This window comes from Petaurus breviceps, unplaced genomic scaffold, assembly GCF_028583685.1.
Source record: "Petaurus breviceps papuanus isolate PSGF00001 unplaced genomic scaffold, PetGlider_PUasm1.0 90792, whole genome shotgun sequence".
NCBI lineage: Eukaryota > Metazoa > Chordata > Mammalia > Diprotodontia > Petauridae > Petaurus > Petaurus breviceps.
The window spans coordinates 8,008,823-8,029,539 of record NW_027187347.1 but is presented as its reverse complement, the minus strand read 5'-3'; the positions used below and the strand labels follow the sequence as shown (position 1 = coordinate 8,029,539).

Below are 20,717 nucleotides of genomic sequence, written 5' to 3'. Positions count from 1 at the left end.
CCTTCATTTTCAAAGGGGACTAATAACATCACAAGGTGATGTCTTGACTTGCGTGTGAATTGGATTTAAGCGAGGCAGAGCTGTGCAGTCGTCAGCCTCTCTCTCTTTCAGAATCATTGAATTCCAGTGAAAAGACAAAAGTCAAGATGACTGTCGAAGGCTCGGAATGTGGTGGGTGACATATAGTAGTTTCTTTAAAAAGAGAAACATTCTGCAATGCAGGTGTTTTACAAATTAAAAAGATTTTTTGCCATAATAAGGTGAAAAATCATATCAAGTCAACAAGCCTTTATTAAACACTTAACTGGATGTTAGACAGTGTGCTGAATGCTGTGCCCTACATTCTCCCCTAGTGAAGAATTCCCAGTCTATGAAAATAATATTGGGATCCAAGATTTCTGTGCATAGGTGCACAACATATAGAACTTAACATATCAAATAACTAAAGAAATTAATAGAGGGCCAGGTGGTTCAGCAAGTAAGAGCACCAGCTCCAGTGTCAGGATGACCTGGAGATTGAAGCCCAGGCTCAGATACTCAGCACCACACCCAGAAATAACTGGCCGTGTAACCTTGAGCAAGTTACTTAACCCTGATTGCTTAAAAAAAAAAAGAAATTAATTGGAAACAGTCAATATACTAAACATAGCTAGTCTCCTTAGCAGATGCTAAAACAATGTAGTCACATGTATACATTAATCTATATCTTGTACATGTAGCTAACATTTACAAAACAACTATAATTCACTAAAACCAAAAATGCATGCCTCTTGTAATAAATGACACATAGAGCATATAAAAGAGTTGGGTGAACTGTGTGTAGTAATCAAAGGTCACGTGCAGAAATATGGTATATGAACCATCTACATAACATAATAGCAATCAGTCAATCAACAACCATTTCAATAAATTATCTACACCAGAGATACAAAGACAAAAAACGTTTAAAAAAATTAAATAATCCTTACCATCAAAGACATGTACAGCACATATGAACGGATATGTTTTAAAGTTGTTTACAACTTGTCCCCATCTATCTTTCCTGCCTTGTGGTATTCCTTCCCATCCTGCCTTCTGAGTTCCAGCCAAATTTGCCTTCTCTCTGGTTCTCACATAGCATACTCCACTTCCTGTCTCCCTATCTTTGCCACAGTTAGTAAGGGTCTGAGGCCATATTTGCTCCTGGGGTGGAGAGGACACTGTCCCGAGCTTCAGGTTTTCAATGCTGCTGTTTTCAGAGCTATTCTGGGGGCCTGTAAGTTTTCAGTTCTTCCAAGGAGGTATTATCTAAGGAGAAGTGTGTTTACCATTCTCCTGGACTGTGCTCTGGTTTGTGAGAGACCACAAGCACTCTTCTCCACCCTGGAACTGTGAACAGGGTCCCCACTCCCTTGAAGCCACAAGTTTTGATGAGCTATTGCTTCTCCTTGCCCTGGGACAGCAACCTAGTTCTGTGACCCAGATCCAAGTACAGGCAACACAACAGAGACCTGCACCTAGTGCCAACAAAGGGACCCCTATAATCTCTTTCTGATCAGTTATATGCCACTGCTGACTCAGTTGCCCTCAAGACCTGCTGCTGACGTGCAAGGGCATTGCCTGCACTGAACTGTGTTCCATTCTCACCCCTGGGAGACAGACCTTTCCTGCTGATCACTTAAGTTGTCTTGGGCTGGAAAATTGTTTCACCCTATCCTTTTGTTACTTCTGCCCCTACAGATGTTTAATTTTAAGAATTCATGAAAACATGGCAGGATTTCAATATACATCAGTCCAAAACTGTCCACACGAATGAAGTAACAGATCCTTGAAATTCTGAAGTAAGTTTAGCTATGACTTCTAAGTAAAGTTTATAAACGTAATGCTTATTTCATATTATTATGAAGGTACTTGGAGTAATTTTCTGATAACCTTAGTTTAAAATATTCTACAATATCAGTAACATATTTTATAAAAGACACAATCTTTTACATCTTGAATTTTATTATAATCAGACTTTTTCAAATTTTCATTTCACTGAACAATTCTGGTACAAATGTGAATTTGCTTATCTGAACATAAAACCATTACAATTATTGCACAAATCTCCACATTTAATGGTCCTAAATTAAAAACTAAGTTTTATTTTACAATTCAAGAAGTATTAACCAAATATAACAGTTGGCACAGTCAACACAAACATTTTCTTGGTAAAAAAAATAGTGTAGGAAACATTTAATGAAAAAAGTCTAGGATGGAAGAGAAAGATTTCCATCAACCAATACTTTAGTCACAATATCTACCATCTGTGCAAATGTAGCATCAAGAAAATTCTCATACAGCATTTACAATACGGAGGTAAGAGAAAGAAACTTATAGCCCAGTATTTTTCATTTGTCAACCCTTAAGCCTGCCTGATTCACTAGTCTGCAATTTCAATTAAAAATAAGGTTTTGATTGGCCACACAATAAAGCATATATTTGTGCCACCATAAACTCAATTTGAGGTGGTAAGCTTATCGATTAAATCATCAATGGTATACACCAGAAGTTTGATGTCCTCCTTCTCCTTCATTCGATGATCACCATTTTTACGAAGGATGACATCTACATCTGTGCTGATCACATGTTCAGCAACCTGCATGGAAGTTTGCCATGGAATGATCTCATCCTTCATGCCATGGAGCAATCTTACAGGGCACGTCACAGGGATGGGGCCGCGTAACAAGCAGTGTAGACTTGCCTCTTTAATTAAACTATAATGAAAGACATAAAATCCATCATCACTGTACCTTGTTGGCACTTTCCATGCACCTTTCACTTCTATCTCTTTTTTTGCCTGTTGGGAAAAGTCAAGACTTTAAAATATGCATTTATGTTTACATACCATAGTTACAAATTTTAAACTTTAAAGATGGAGAAAAGAGAAAAACAACAAAAATATCACTGCTTTAGTATTTTAAATTCAAATGTTGTATGGCTGTACCCTAATTTAAGAATAAAAGAATAGAGAACAAAATGAAACTTCAAAACAAATAGTACAGTGAAAAGTTCAGGAAAAAATATATGCTTAATTTCAAAACACATACATCTCAATACTTAGAGGGGATATAAAGAATGAATAAAATGGAGTCCCCATTCTCAAGGAGTTGATACTTCATCGGGGAATAAGATGTGTATTCAAATAGTTACAAAACAGGCAGGATAGGCCCAAGAGTACTGGGAAAAGCACTGCTTCCAGCCCAATGCCCTCAGCTACCACCCTAGGAAGATGTGGAAATGCAGCATGGTCACTCCCACTACAGGTGCCACAACCACAGCTCCTGAAGATCCAGAAAAAAAAGTTCTTGCCATTAAAGTCAATTATACTATTAAAGAGTTCAACATTAGAAGATGATATGATTTTATTAGTGGGAATGACATTAATAAACAATTGACATCTGATTCTCCATTTCCCCCTAAGGATGATGGGACTTTTCCATCTGATCTGTAGCTGAAACCTTCCATATGTGTTGCCACCCCCATTAAAATATGAACTCCTTGCTTTTCAATTTATATTCCTAGTGCTTAGCATAGTGCTTCACCAATAGCATGCAGTTAATAAATATTTTATTCACTCTTTTATTGAGTATCTATTATGTAGCAGGTGGGAATTATGCATATACAATATATATATACTTATGCCATTTTGATCAGTGTGTTAAATCTCAAGTTGAAATTATTACTATGACATTTTAAAAGATATTAACAAGAGCATCATTCAAATTAAATAATGAGAGAAAAAAACAATACAAAGGAAATGAATATTAACCCATATGTTTACTTTCTTATCTTTAGAAAATCCTTAAAAATTATTTGTATGAATATTGTGAGTACTACAGACAAAAAATATTAAAAGGCAGGCTTTGGAAGATTATTCTCTACAGCATGTCATATTTTCACAGTCACTTAATGTTTACTGTTTGTTGATTATCAGTGCCTAGCACAAGGGTGGGGAACCTGTGGTCTGAAGGCCACATGTAGCCCTCTAGGTCCTCAAGTATAGCCCTTTGACTGAATCCAAACTTCACAGAACAGGCATCAAGGCCACACCGCTGTGCTAGCACTTAGTAGGTCTTTAAATACTTGCTAACTGAATACAAAAAAATTTCAATTCAGTACAATGAAAGAGACTTAAAAGTTTTCCCCCAACAAGGAGTCTTTCACATAAATTAAGGTCATGAAAGATTTCTTAAGAAATGTTTAAGGGGAAGCATAGAGAGAAGTTTAGAATCAGTTGAAATGAGAGGTGAGAGGAGCTTGGTTTCATAAAGGTTGTGGTCATAACTGATGTAACCATTCAACCGAACAAAAAATGTGCACTAATCAAATAACTTATGGCATATGGGCCAGTGACTGAGACCTGAGAAAAATACTTATGATTACCACTGTCAACTTTTCTTTTCTCTCTCATATCTTCCCTTCTCTTTGGATTTTCTTATACAACAGTAGTATGTTTAAACACAGCCAAGGTTGCTGACCCTTGGCTTAAAAGGAAAATGTTGCCACTAGCTACCTAACATTCAGGGCAGAAGTTCTCTGGCTCAGAGTTGTAAAATTATGTAGACCTCCAATCCCCATCTTGTTTTTAATTACTGTAACTTGTAGTACCTTCAAACAGATGTCTTAGAACAAGCCATGAGAGGTTTGTCAACTTCTGTTATTTCAGACACTTTATCTCTGTCACAAATTAGTCTAAGTACTAAACTAAGCCAATTTAGCATCATAAACACTGAGATAAGAAGTGGAAAAAAGGAACTAAATGAATGTTTAAACAATAAGCAAGGATGAAATCAAAAGAACAAAAACGGACAGGTGCAAAAGATCACAAAAGATGTGGGCAAAATAAAGTCATGTGATTAATAAAGAAAGAGATATTCCATGGAAGCAATTTGAGAAAGTAACTGTGTGGTTCAAGACAAAATCTTAGAAACAGACTTTGAATAAATAAGAAAATAAAACAAAATGAAGTGAACCTTAAAGTAAGAGGTTGCAATAGCTGAGGAACTGTTCATGAGGGAGCAAAGACAAGCAAAAGGGACTTGAAAAAAGTAGAAAAGTTGGAAGAAAGGAAGTACATAGTCTTAAGCTTGTTTTTAGAGCTACACCTCCTCTTTCTCTCTTTATATACATATACACATGCACACACAGACATAAACATATTTACTCACCTCGACAGAAAGTTGATTAAATTTTGTTATTATGCTATCTGCTGCTGTTGCTATGCCAACGAGACCTGCTACCTTTCCTGGGCGTGCAATTGCAGCATGAAGCATTAACCAGGCACCCATGCTAGATCCAACCAATATCTAGAAATAAAATATTTGTTTTAAAAATAAGATATTAAAATCCAAAAAATTAACACTTTGCCTAATGATAGTCACTGATTTTAAACTATGGGTCTCTGATATATTTGGGAAGATGTATAGTTGAAAAATTAACTCTCTTTAAGTGGCTGAAAAGCAACAGGACAAAGTGGAGGCAGTAAGCCCTGGAACTTGACTCTGAATGTGACTTCACTTCATCAGACTCACAGTTTCTCTGAGTCTCAATTCCCTCATCTGTAAATCTAAGATAACAATACTAAGTCATACCTATCTCAAAGGGTTAATGGTTCAAATGAGGTAATGTATGCAAAGTGCTTTGTAAAACTGAAAAGTACTATGTAAACATGAGCTATTATTATTATTACAATACAAAGTTATTGTCTGAAAAAAATTTAAAGAAAAAACCCCCTAAGTTAAGCAAGGAAGGAAAGCTACAGCAATAATTTTTTTTAAAAGTCAAGTAACAAAATTTTGCCTTTTGCCTCTTCCCCAATTAAAGCAATAACAAGAATCTAATTTATTATCTGATGTGAATACTTAATCACGTAAAATAACCTGAGGTCCTTCTGCTAGGTCATCAATTATGGAGAGAACATCTTTCCTCCATTTTCCCACTGTACTTTCTTCAAATTTGCCCTCTGAACTTCCACATCCTGAATAATCAAACCTGTAAAATAATGAAATGTGTAAACAGGATTTTCTATTACCTTGATTACCAAAAAGAATAGATAACATTCTCTTCCCCCCATACCCTATAATGCAAGTATAAAGGGAATGTGACAGTACTATGCAAAGATTTATAACATTTGAGATGTTTAAAAAATAAATTCTGAACTAAACCAAATAAAACAATACTTAGTAAAGTATTTACTTTATCTTGACAGTGGCTAAAATAGGTTGTTTTTTTCTTCTCAAAATAGGCAACCTAAACAAATCTCCATTAAAAATAAATCAGTGAAATAAATTCTCAGAAATAAAATGGGGGGGGGAGGGGAGGCAGAGCCAAGACGGGGGAGTAGAAACAGGACTTCCATGTGGCCCTGGCTCCTACCTCCTCCAATATATGTAAAAAATAACTCTAAACAAACTTTAAAGCTACAGAACCTACAAAATGACAGAGAGAAACTAACCTCCCACTGAAGACAGCCCAGCAGGCTGGCAGGAAGCGGCCAGAATGGCACTCTAGGAGCAGAGCCCAGACCCAAGTGAGCCCAAGGTTTTAGCCTCAGGGCAGCCTGACCAGTCCTGGCTGGACGGTCATCTGGAGAAGTGGATCACCAGCAAATCTGGCGGTTTCCAGAATTATCAACCCATAAATGCCAAAGACAAAGTGAGAGGTCAGTGGACTTTGGGAACCGGGAATCCGGGAGTGCAGTCAGGCCTCTGCCCCCAGGGGGAGAATCTGCTGAAGCACTGCAGCTTCAGCTCCTGGCCTACAGACTGTAGGGGGACCAAGCAACCAGTCCGAGGAGTAATTGCTCTTGCTTTAACCTGCTTAGATCTGGACTGCTGTCTAGGGTGGAGATCGTGGGGTATGTGACCAGTGTGCCTTGTTGAGGCTTCAGAGAGGGCAGCCAACTAATAGCTCCAGCAGCTGAGAAAACCCCAGCGATTTGGGACAAAGCTCCCCTTTCTGGAAGCAGAGTTCTACTGTGGCAAAAAGCTCAAAAGTCAAGTAATTAAGTGGCAACATGAGCAAGCAAAGAAAGCAAAGCAAACGGAGCAGTCCAACTTTACACTCCTATTTTGGGGACAAAAAGAGTCAAAGCATGGAACAGGAGAAAGACAGTGAAGTAAGAACTCCTGCACCAAAAGCTTCCAAATAAAATATGAACTGGCTACAGGCCATAGAGGAGCTTAAGAAGGATTTTGAAAACCAAATAAGTGGAGGAAAAACTGAGAAGAGAAATGAGAATGATGCAAGAAAATCATGAAAAGAGAGTCAACAGCCTGACTGAAGAAAATAACACCTTAAAAAATAGACTAACTCAAATGGCAAAAGAGGCTCAAAAAGGCAATGAGAAGAATGCCTTAAAAAGGCGAATTTGCCAGATGGAAAAAGAATCTCAAAAGCTCAATGAGGAGAATCATTGCTTCAGAATTAGACTGTAGCAAATGGAAGCTAATGACTTTATGAGAAATCAAGATGCTGTTAAACAGATCCAAACAAATGAAAGAATAGAAGGCAATGTGAAATATCTCATGGGAAAAACCACTGACCTGGAAAATAGATCCAGGAGAGAGAATTTTAAAATTATTGGACTACCTGAAAGCCACGATCAAAGTAAGAACCTAGAAATCATCCTTCAAGAAATTCTCAAGGAAAACTACCCTAATGTTTTAGAACCAGAGGACAAAATAGAGCTTGAAAGAATCCACAGATCACCTCTTGAAAAAGATCCCATAAAGAAAACTCCTAGGAATATTATAACCAGGTTCTGGAATTCCCAGATCAAGGAGAACATATTACAAGCAGTCAGGAAGAAACAATTTGAATATTGTGAAAACACAATCAGGATAACACAGGATCTGGCAGCTTCTACACTGAGGGATCGAAGGGCTTGGAATATGATATTCTGGAGGTCAAAGGAGCTGGGATTAAAACCAAGAATCTCCTACCCAGCAAAACTGATTGTCATGTTTCAGGGGAAAACATGGTCATTCAATGGAGTAGAGGACTTTCAAGCATTCTTGATGAAAAAAACAGCTAAACAGAAAATTTGTCATTCAGATACAAGCAAGAGAAGCATGAGAAGGTAAACAGGGAAAAAAATAAGGAACTTATCAAAGTTGAACTATTAACATTCCTACATGGAAAAACGATAACTGTAACTTATGAAACTTTTCTCAGTATGAGAATAGTTGAAGGAATAGAAATGTGTGTATGTGTGTGTATATATGTGTGTGTATGTATGTATGCATATATGTATACATACATATATATCTATATAGGAGGGTATACCGGCGTATGAATACATATGTGAGTATGTGCATATATGTATACAGGTATACATGGACAGAGGGCACAGGACCAATTGAACAGGAAGACATGTTAATTAAAAGGTATAATTGAGAGGTGAGAGAGGAATAAAATGAGAGGATATGGGGTGATACAGAATAGGGTAAATTATCTCATATAAGAAGAGGCAAGGCAAAACTGTTACAATGGAGGGAAAGAACATGAAGGCAAAAGGGAATGAGTCAACCTTACTCTCACTGAATTTGGCTTAGGGAGGGAATGACATACACACTAAATAGGATATTCACCCTACAGGAGAGTAGGGGGGGAAGGGGATGAGAAGGGAGATGATGGAGGGGAGGGAAGGTTTTGGGGGAGGAAAGTTGGAAGCACATACTTTTGAAAAGGGACAGGGTTGGGCAGCTAGGTGGCACAGTAAATAGAGCACTGGCCCTGGAGTCAGGAGGACCTGAGTTCAAATCGGGCCTCGGATGTTTGACATTTAACAGCTGTGTGACCTTGGGCAAATCACTTAACCCCAATTCTCTTGACTTCTCCCTCCAAAAAAATGAAAGAAAAAAAAAGATTTTTTTGAAAAGGGACAGGGTCAAAGTAGAGAATAGAACAAGTGGGGGGTAGGATAGGATAGAGGGAAATATAGTCAGTCTTTCGCAATATATCCACTATGGAAATGTTTTGCATAGCTACACATGTATAACCTATATTGAATTGAATCTTCCCAGTAAGGGTGAGCTACGACAGAGGAAGGGAAAAAATCTGGAATTCAAAGTTTTAAAATCAAATGTTTAATATATATATATATATATATATGCAATTTTTTTTTTCACCTGCAACTGGCAAATAAGATATACAGGTAATGGGGCATAGAGATCCACCTTGCCCTACTGAAAAGTTGGAGGGGAGATGGGGGAAGATATAGGAGAGAACGGACTGGGGGAGGGGTTATACATTGGGATCGCTGTTTTGGGGTGGTGGGTGGGGGAAAGACAGGGAAAAAATTTGTAACTCAAAATCTTGTAAAAATGAATGATGTAAACTAAAAATAAACATAAAATTTAATTAAAAAAATAATAATAAAAACAAAAAAATAAAAAACTAATAAACTTTTCAGCCTTCAAACATTTAATAGTACACGAGAATTTGAACTGCAAATTTAGGCTAATGGTTAATAAATCTTAAACAATAATAAAAAAAAAGAAATAAAATGTGGGGAAAAGGGACAGGGTTTTTTCTCTCACAAACACCTGATAAGCTATTGAGTTCTGTAAACCAAGGGTATATAAAATGTTCAAGTAATGTGTTTACATATTCCTTTACTTGCTTAAATGTGTAAAAAAAAGCAGGCATTCTTAAAATTCCATATTTATTGCAGATCACTGTAATTCTCATACAATGAGGACAAAAGGTGTAGAAGGATTTAAGAACTCTTATTTATTTATTTTTTTTTTGCAAAAGAGAGAAAGGCTTAATGACTTCCTTATTTGTAGATTTCTTGTTCACTTCACTTACAGGCTGGGATGGTGGTAGGGGGTGGGGCATATGTGGGGTCTGAGTATACATACACATGTATATGTATATGTGTATGTGTACGTGTGTGTATGCACACTTCTGTCTCCCATTTAGACTACAAAACAGAATGGAGTAGATGATGACATTAATTTACTCCTATCTTAGTATATGTGCTGTGAAGTTAAAAAAAAAAGTCATTTATTTATTCATAAGAGCAGAAATAAGGAATTCTGGCTTACTTGCTCAAATAAGTACAAAGGTTTTAGAGCAGGAAATAAGAATCTAATTCCAATAAAAGTTAAGCATCAGAAAAAAGCAAACATTTTTGATACTTATAGTATATAAAATAATATTAATTAGTCATAATTCCATATAGAAAAGATTGCACTAATTCACTTTTGGGGCCTTCCCTCTCCTTCCAGTTCCTTCACTGAATGTATTTTCTCTATTGGCTTCAAACAGGTCACTAAGGCTCCAAACTCATCATCTTCCTCCAAAGTCTCTCTAAATGGCACCACTAAAAGTTTCTCAGTAACAGAGGCTGGAAATTTTAGTCATTTTCTGGACTCTCTCTCTAGCTATTTATGGGAAGTTACTAGCTTATATAGAATTTAGTACTTAAATGATTAGAGGTGTATATGGTGGGGGAGAGAGACCCAAAAGCAGAAAAGAGATCATACATCTGTAGTATTATGCATACATAATATGAACTAAGGATATAAAATTCCCCATTTACATTTCATAACCCTTGAGGAATGGGTTATTAAATATAAACTCTAAGAGAAATAATATTCTCCAAGAGTCAAAATGCTACTTTACCATCCTTAACTATATTTGGAAATACCAGTTATTTAATAAATAGAGCTGAGAAAAAACTCGGAGGATAAGTTAATCTATATAATTTTATGTGTAAATATCTATAAATTTACATGTAAACTGCTTTCCACAAGTTGACCTATTAAAGTCATTATTAATAGTAGAGTATTGGTGCTGGGGGCATCCAGTATGGGTAAAACAGTTAAAGCCAGATACATTACACCAGCAAGAAAACACCTGATTCCTAATAATTATTAGGCAGAAAAAGTAAAATATATGTTCATAAAAATGTTAAAGTCATAAAAAACATTAAATTATGTTCAGTGTCATGTTTAAAAACATAACTAAGGATTTTGTATTTCCATCAAAATGTCTGAACTGAGTTTTGGTCATCTGAAGGGCAACCAATCTGAAAATTCACTTAGGCAAAATGTCTTACCATGCTAGATAAAGGAGCTGTTTAAGAATTACCTTACATTCCTTGAGTTATATAAAATGATTAGGCAGAAGGGCAATGGCCCAAGATATCTAAACATCAATGAAAAGGCAGTCTAAAATTTTAAAAATTACACTAGATATTCAAGAGTTTACCTTCCCTTGGTATGAATAGGTTTTTAAGGATATTATTGGTTATTGTGAATTTTGCTACATTGTTTCCTAGGATAGTCCATTCTTTTTATGGACCATCTATTGTGACCTATTTTTTATACACTATTTGAGCTGTAGCTAATAATACTGCTTACAATAATTTATGATTTAATTGGGACGTAATATAAAAATAAAAAAAAAAAACAGTTCATACTATTAGTCCATTTTCTAACTATTTGTACCAAAGATCTGGAAGACTATGCTGTATAATGGCAAAGTTCCTTCATATCCCCAAGATTAAGCTTCTCCATTTTGATGAGCTTATCCCAGGAAGCAAGGCCATGAAAGTCTGATTCTGGCTTAGATAGCAGCCCAAGTGGAAGTGAGAAAAAAATCTCTTAGATGTTACCTGACAATATAAAAAATTACAACTTGGAGGCTAAATAATCATGGAACCAACAAGATATATATATAACTAAAATGGTCAAAACTAGATTGCTTCAGTAGAGGCTTTACAAGGGAATTCAATTTTACAGTTTTTAAGGATGTGAGGGCTATATACTGGTAGAAAGAAAAAGGTGTAAGCAAAATTCAAAGAATAGGATAATATCAAGTTGGTGTGACAGGGATCTTGCAATTTGTGATTAGAATATTTTAATGTATAGTTAGTTATATTGGCAGAAGAGGGCCAAGAAAGTTATGCATAATCTGAACATCTAACAACTTCTGACTGCTTAGTGTCTAGAATAAGAACTAATTTATCTCAAATAGTCAGAGAATGAAGTATTCCAAATGAATAATTTTTTTAAAAAAATGAATCAGCGCTTTAACAGTAGAAATATTTTAAATGATTTGAATAGAACTAGTTACAAAATCTCTTATTATCTATTTGACCTAGAAAGTAAAGCATGTTGCACATAATTTGGCTTTTTTGTGATTACTCATCAGGGTCATTATTGTGAAAGGGTGAAACAATATTGGAATATGTACTGAACCAAGAATTACTCTGATTTGATTTCCTGCAAAAATTCCTGATAAGATGGAAATGAGCAAAAGAAAGCTTTCTCATGAAGGGTCAAGTGGACATGGTGGCATGTTCTTTAGTTAAGAACTTCTTCACTACAAAATTAACTGTTCCTCCCTTTTTCCCTTCCTTCATATCCCCAGTGTCATCAAAACTGCCTAAGATAACAGACTTGCTCTCATTCTCCAGAAAAAAGAAAATCACTTCTTCCTAGTGCTTCTTGATGTCTTTCTACTTGTCAGTAACATTCAATATATTACTGCTGTGTCTACATCTAGCATTTCCTTGTCATCTTAACCCATGCCTTTAGTTCAACTGCACTGTTTGCTGTTGGAAAAGAAAAGATGAATAGACCTTAGCATTTCAAGAAATTGTACATTCTGGAGAATCCTTACTCCAAAGCTTACAAATTATTTTTTCACCATTAGATGACAAGTCTGCAAGCAACACAGGGCACAATTTTGAGGTACCAATTCCAGGTACAAACATTAAAACTGCATTTTTCACATTATAATGAAACTGAATTGTGAGTCCTACTTGATAGATCAACTTTCCCTTGAAATATTCCAAATGACACTTCACATTGTTAACACTTTGGTTAATAGGCTGAACCAAAGAGGTAACCCACCAGTAGATGGGAAGGATGCTAGCTGCCCTGTAAGTATTGTTGTGAGATCTCTAATTTTAACAAAACAACAGCTTTGCTAACTTCATATGGGCAATGGCTCTGAAATATTCTTTCACACACACACAAAAAAAATGATGAAATCAATCAGAAAAAATTTTTTGGTATAATCTATGCATTAGGCTTGTGCTCCTTAAGACATAAATATGACATCTCTGAAAGTTCTGGGGATACTTTTATTTCTAAGCATCAAGGGTTTATTTTATAGGACTCTAGTATATGCAAGGAATAGTCCCAATCCACCTTATTCTGTGTAAATTTGGGTACACTTAATTGACAAGAACCTGCTAGAATAGAATTTGGCAAGCAATAATGAAACAGGCCACTTTTATCATTATACTAAAATGGCTTTTGCTAATTGTTTTTCATCATTTGGTGTGGTAATAGTAAAAACAGCAATGGCCTTAGAGAAGGAGAACCTTAGAGAAAGAAATTTTGGTGGAAATTCTGATTCTAGGACTTAGATTATGGCAAGCTGTAATGGTAATAGGAATTTGAAGATCTTCCCTGCCCCTTAATAAGCCTAAGGGAATTTGAAGACCTTCCCTGATTCAAAGAGCTTCCCTGCCCCTAATAGATGGAATGTAATCACAGAGAGCCTGTGGTAGGGGGAGTTTGCTGAAAGGTAGAGCAGAGCCCACAGGAAGCTGGGAGTCAGAACAGCTACCGTGTTTCCCCGATAATAAGACTTATCCTGAAAATAAGCCCTCCCCTTACTGTGTCAGATTCCTCTAAAATAAGCCCTCCCCCGAAAATAAGCCCTATTGAGATTGCTACTGTAGTGAAGGTGATCCCCTGCGCTACACGCTACATTACGGTACCCTCTGTATGCACCGCCCCCCCATGTGAAATGCACACCGCGCTCCGAGCTGCATCCAATCAGAGCTGCAGCAGTGAGCGCGTCATCCTGTTCTTCCCCAGTGATTTGCTTATTGAATAAAGGTACATTTTTTTGTTCACTTTTACCTGTTTATTAAAATTGCTGTCAATGTTCATTAAAATAAGCCCTCCCCTGAAAATAAGCCCTCTGGTGTTTTTCTGTCCAAAAAAAAATAATAAGACAGTGTCTTATTATCAGGGAAACACGGTAGATGGTGGGAGAGAGAAGATGCACTCAGGAAGATAGCTAGGCTTTCGATTGTTGGTATGTGTGAAGGCTAAAATATGGTGCAGCTCTGTGGGGTATTAACTTCTATACTGCTATGATGGATCTGGTTTCCTGGTGTTGGGATTTGGTTTCCTGGTGTCTGAATAAATGTTTTGCTTCTTTCTTGCATATGAAGAGTCTGTTATATTTTGTGATTGAGAACTATGCCGCATATATACAGTCCCCATGGGATCTGTAAATATTGTGTTGGTGCTACACATGTGATAACTTCTCTGGACTGTCTTCTCAGCAGTACAATGAGGGGGTTGCCCAAATAAAATCCCTTCCAGCCCTATATCAAAGATCTATATCTAAAATTATAACACTTGACAAACTATAGCCACCCATCAGAGAGTACACACTGTCAATCAACTCCATGTTCTTCATAAAAGACTGCTATGAGTTAACATATCTGTAGTAATATCAATGCTTGAAATAAAGTGACAACCTCAGAGGCTACTTGAGTATAATTCAAAACTAACATTTATATAAGATTTTTTAAAAAGCTTTTCTATAAACAAATCAATTCTGATAGAAGTGTAGTGTGGAGGAGGAAAAAAAAAAAAACCTTGCATTAATTATCCTTTATAAGTGCTTTATATCTATGATATCTAGGGAATCAACACATACATACAGGACCAAAAGACATTTCCCTATAAATTAGTGTTTAAAGGATGTAACCAATTTTCAAAACTTTAAACGATCATAAGAAAATATGTTACAAATCACTAATATTCAGATAAACACATATTAAAAGAACTCTGAAGTTTCACTTCACTCATAAAATTAGAAAAGTTGATAAAAGACAGAAATATTGGAGGAGCCAGAAGAAAACAAGCAAAGTAATACACTGTGAATTAGTTATCAATTCAGGGTTATACAAGAAAAGTGACTCAACTGTTCATATCTTTTGACCCTAGCTTTCAAGCCCCAGTCTGGCTTCAAACAGCTTTCTCTTACTATTCCCTTTAAATTAAGGCCATTATCTTTTCCTAATTCCCCACTGCCAAGCCTTTGCTGATACAACTCCCTAGGCTTTGAATAGATTCTTTTTCTCTTAGTATGTTCAAACCCATTTCATCCCTAATACCCTGATCCTCTTCCCAATATCTGTCTCCTGAAATAGTTCTTCCTATCCTTCAAAGTCCAATTCAGGGGCTATACTCCCAATGTAGCCTCCCTCCTTAACCTTCCCCCTCAAGATCTTTCCCCCCAAAATTCTTCACATCATTTTGACTGAACTGAACCACAGCTATCTATCTCACTCTCCAGTGTTGAGTTATTCATTCAGGGGCGGGTAGGTGGCGCAGTGAATAGAGCACTGGCCCTGGAGTCAGGAAGACCTGAGCTCAAATCTGACTTCAGACACTTAACACTTATTAGCCATGTGACCTTGGGCAAGTCACTTAACTCCAAATGCCCTGCCTTCCCCCCTCCAAAAAAAAAGAGTTATTCTTGGGGCAGCTAGGTGGTGCAGTGAGTAAAGTGCCGGCCCGGGAGTCAGGAGGGCCCAAGTTCGGTTTCTGCCTCAGACACTTAATACCCACACAAAAAAAAATAGCCGTGTAACCTTGGGCAAGTTACTTAATCCCAATTGCCCTCCAAAAGGAAAAAAAAAAAAAAAAAGGGTTATTCAGTTATATCTTCTCCATTCAATTATAAACTACTCAAGGACAAGGCCTATTCACTTGAATGGAATTTCATATATTTACTTACATTTTTGTTAATATATAGTAGTCTTCCTCAAACTGAACTACTATGATAAGCAGGTGAATCAATTAGAAAGTCAGCAAAAAGAATTAATTGTAAAATATCATTAAGTAAATGTAGCTTTGAAAAAAACAGCACTTTGAACTTGCCTAAAAATAGTATGGTCAAATTAAGAGTAATTATAATTGATAAAAATCACATTATATCTATTGTTTATATGTAAATAGTGCTTCTAAAGTACTTAATAGGTTTATTCTCCAGTAAATTAAAGATTCTTATTGTACTATTAACTTACTTGGCACAATGTCCTTTTAAAAACTATATTTATCCTAAGAAGTTACAAGATTGTGCATATACTTTGACCCACTACTAGGTCTGTACCCCAAAGAGATCAATAAAAGAGGAAAAGGAATTTTTGTGGTAGCAAAGAATTATAAATTCTTAGGCATCAGAGGATGCCTACCAAGTGGGAAATGCTGAACAAGTATATATGAATGTGATGAAATACTATTGTGCTATAATAAATTATGAAGAATGGTTTCAGAGAAACCTGGGAAGACTTGTGTGAATTGATAACAAAGTAAATAGAACTAGAAGAACTATTTGTATAATAATATCAACATTGTAAAGATAATCAACTTTGAAAGACTTAGGAACTCTGCTCAACACAATGACCAACCAGGACTCAAAAGGACTCCTTATGATACATTCTAATCACCTCCTGTCAGAGGTGGACTCAGAGTGAAGACTGTGACATATTTTCTTTGGACAAAGCCGATACAGGAACTTGTTTTGTTTGATTACACATGTTCACAGCAGAGGTTTCATGTTTCTTTCTCAAAGGAGAAAAGAAAGAAAGGAGAGTTTTGGTTAACTAAAACATTTTTTTACAATCATCTCTCTCATAGTCTATAACCAATTTGTTAGGAATTCCAAATTGGCAGGGTTAAAATTAATGTAAAATCATTGCATCCTAAATTCACCACATTAAAGTTATACTATTATTATAATAATAACAACATAAAAAGGCTGGCTACACCTTTTTCTGGTTATTTATAACCAAATAGGCGTCATTATTCTATACAGTAGCAGTGTATTCTCTGAAATGTTTCCTACCTTATATAGGCATGACCTAGGGACTTGCAAAACTCTTCAATTGCCATTGCTTTTGTCCCACTCATATTAGAAAGATATCCTGGAATGAAAATGACACCTGGACTTTTGCCTTTTAGCTTCTTATAAGCCAGATTTGGAAGGTCTGGTCGACTAAGGTAAGAAAGATTTGTCTTCCATCTGCAAACTAAAAAAAAGAGAACAAAAAAAAATTAAAATATCATCCTTTACTTTGAACAAACATAACTTTACTAGGAATATCTCAAAATATTTTCAAAATTGACAAACATAACTTGTGTTTTATGTCACACATTCCATGAAACATCAACTAGTTCATTCTGGTTAGAGTAAAGAATGATACAAAGTGAGGGCAATGAGAGATAGATTTGAAAAGAGACAGAATATGGAAGACCTAAATGTTAGTCTGTATAATTTGTATTTTATCTGCTCACTAAGGAAACATATTAATTAAGGATTTTGAGCAAGGAGTATAGACTAAAGCTATGCATTAATCTGACAATACTATATAAAATGTGTTGTAGTTGGTAAAGTTTGGAGGAAACCAGATATGCCAAGAAAGTACAACAGTCTAGGTGAAAGGCAATAATGACAACCTGACCCAGAATGGTGATGAACCAAACTGAACAAAATTTGTTGTTCTAAGTCAAAAGGACTTGACAACTCAATGGATATAGGGGGTGTAGAAGAGGAAAATCAAGGATAACAGGTGGCATAGTGGATAGACAGCAGGGCCTTAAGTCAGGAAGACTTATCTTCATGTATTCAAATCTGGTTTCATTTTCTTACTGGCTATGTGACCATGGAAAGTCACTTAACCCTGTTTGCCTCAGTTTCCTCATCTCTAAAATGATCTGGTGAAGGAAATGACAACCTATCCCAGTGTCTTTGCCAAGAAAACCACAAATAGTCACAATGATTCAGACACATCTGAAAACAACTGGATAATAATGAAAGATGACATCAAATTTTCAAGCATGGGTGACCAAAGTGCTAGTAACAGAGAAAGGGAAGGAAGGAGCTTTGGGTGAGAAATTATTTCAGTTTTAGACATGTTGAGTTTGAGCTATTGGAAGGACATAACAGGTACAAATCATAAGCTCATAGATCTAGAGCAAAAGGTCCTTAGAGGTCCTCTAATTCAATTTCCTCATTTTACATATGAGAAGTCAAAAGACTTGCTTAAGGTCACAAAAGGAGTAAGCATCAGAGACAGGGTTCTGAACCCAAATCCTGTGACTCCGAGTTCAGTGTTCTTTCTCTAGTACCACAGTAGATAATTGGAAAGGTAATTGTGGGTGGACCTCAGGAGAGAGGGCAAGACTAAAGACACAGAATTGGAAATCAATTTCACTGTAATTTTTAAGAACACGGTCTGTATTTTCTGTCTTTTTTGTTCTTCAGTATTCAGTATTCTGACACAAAAGAACTTTTGTTGAATGAATGTCTGTAAAATTTCTCTGGCAAGATTAAAAACTGTCCTTGATCTACAAACACTGGTTAAAGATGGGCAATCTTTTATACATTAAGCAATTCTTTTCATTAACATTCATAAAGCTAAAAAGATTTGCAAAATCCATTCAATTAAAAAAACATTTATTAAGTGCTTTTAGTATATGCAAAACACAGGAGTCCAAGAGCAGGGGCGAAGAACCGGGTTCCCCAACCCTGGTCCTAGAAAATAGAAACCAACCCCAAACACGAAAAACAATTAAAAGCCCTAAAAACTATGCCTGCTCACAAGGATCTTATATTCTACTTAGAGAAAATACAAAATGAATACAAGTAAATATAAAGTAAAACAAAGAAATTTTATTAGGGTGAGAGTGCTAACAACTGGAAAGATTAGGAAAGGTCTCTAATAATTGGTGACACCTAAACCGTCCTGTATTCATTAATTTGAGATTCCTCAAGACGGAGAGGAAGGTGTACAATGCAGACACGAGGACCAACTTATCATTTTTAATACAGAAACTGATTGAGAAAACTAATTCAAATAAATCCTTTGATTGCTAAAATGCCAAAGGACCGCCACTGTAAACTTCTTTATTTGAACAAAATATAGGCAAATTACAATAGGACGGTTTTAAAAAAATCTTCCAACATATCCTAAAGTCTGGACTTCACATTAAAAATGTAAGGTCAAGCTGAGGGACACTCGGATGCCGGGTGATGAAGCAGCGCTAACAGCACAGAACCAAACTCAGCGTGAATAACCCGAATACATCTTCGTGCACCACACAAGAAACATCCTGCTCAATTTAAAAAGAAAAGGCAGGACGGGAACCTGGGGCTCCCAAAACTACCTGACACTAATCCTTGCCATTTTTCCTCTTCCCCTCTTAGAGAAAGGAACTGAAAACTACGGAGCTGAAAAACACGATTAGGAGTGTGTGTCAGTGTCTGAGGGACGAATGCTTCTGGGGATTTAAATGTGAACAGGCCACGAAGGCGAGACCCGAGAAGTGTAGGGGGAGGTGCGGGAGGAGGAAGGGGGAGGGGAGGCTCCGGGACCGGCAGAGCGAGGGGCCTCGGACACCAAAGGGGCCGGGGCAGCAAAGGCGGCCTACAGGCGGGTCAGGCCCAGGAAGAGCATGGCGGCCGCCGCTCCTCCGGACACTGACCTGGGAGCCTCCGTGGCGTTCTCTCGATCTTTCGGGAGAGCAACGCCGCGGGGCTGAAGGAGATAGCGGCAAAATCCCAACTCTTTCGCCGCACCAAGGCTGCGGCTGAGACCAGACACCCGCCTCCCGCCATCTTCCCAGCAGCCCTGCCGCCTCCTCTCCGCGCCTGCGCCCTTTGATCCCCGCGTAGCGCCGGGTGGGGGTGAGGGGGCGCCTGCGCCAGATCTCCCTCACCTCTCCGGCCCGGCCGGAGCGCCCCGCCCCTCCCCCACCCAGAGGAACTGGTCACGGAGGCGACCTCCGACCCCGGAAGTCCTGGGTTCGAATGGGGCCTCCGACTCCTGTAGGCTGTGTGTGACCCTGGGCAACTCGCTAGAGAGCGCTTCCTCTTCTGGGTGTCCCCCTTGTAAATCACGGGCCTGGTTAACCTTCAAATTTGTGTGGACCGTCGTGTGTGTATGTGTGTCTTTTGTGTCTCGGAATCTGTGTGTATTTTTGTGTGTCCATGTATGTGAGAGGGGAAGCTTGCGTGAACAGTGTGTCTTTGTGTCTCAGCAGCTTTGTGTGTATGTGTGCGTGTGTGCTTCCAGGGAAGCATGCCTGGAGCGACCTGTGTCAGTGTCTCTGTGTCTTTCAGTGTGTGTGTGTATCTTTGGGGGGTTGGGGGGAAGAGATAACCCGGTGACTGAAAGCAGAGATTTCCGTGGGACATCCGCGTGGGCGCTGGGCGGTGGGGCGGAAGTAGGGGGGCCTCACAGCCGTCTCCAGTGGGCTGGGCCTCAGCTACTATTGAGTGTTTGACCAGGATAAAAAGCCACAGTGGTAAATTGGGAAGGTCCATTTAGCAGATCCTTGATGGAGTCTTCCTAAAACTTCGAGCCCCCCTCTTACTTCTGTCTCTAGACAATGGCCTTATCTTCAGCTCAGCTGATAAGATTGAGGCCCTGGCATCGGGAACCTCCTCTAGGACATTAAACCTCCCTCTTCCCTCTTTAAGTAGGGTGTCCCTTCGCCTCACTGGCATGATCGCTCCTTCCCACGCGCGCTTGTGCGCTTATTCCTGCCCGGCTTTGCGCCTCTGACACCTAACGATGCGCTATGCCCAATAGATCCTTAATAAACGTGTGTTTATTGATCACATAGCACAGATGTCTTAGC

The 20,717-nt window shown here is 37.7% G+C and overlaps 1 protein-coding gene across 1 annotated transcript; it reads right to left on the bottom strand.

Moving 5' to 3' along the window:
* Positions 1 to 273: 273 nt before the first annotated feature.
* On the bottom strand, positions 274 to 19,762 carry ABHD10 (abhydrolase domain containing 10, depalmitoylase). The gene is made up of 5 exons (XM_069069829.1): positions 19,560 to 19,762; positions 16,921 to 17,104; positions 5,901 to 6,012; positions 5,190 to 5,327; positions 274 to 2,818 (listed from the first exon to the last, which is right to left on the bottom strand). Exons 1-5 carry the CDS (start codon positions 19,690 to 19,692, stop codon positions 2,477 to 2,479), a joined length of 909 nt encoding a protein of 302 aa, XP_068925930.1. The 5' UTR covers positions 19,693 to 19,762; the 3' UTR covers positions 274 to 2,476.
* Positions 19,763 to 20,717: the final 955 nt, after the last annotated feature.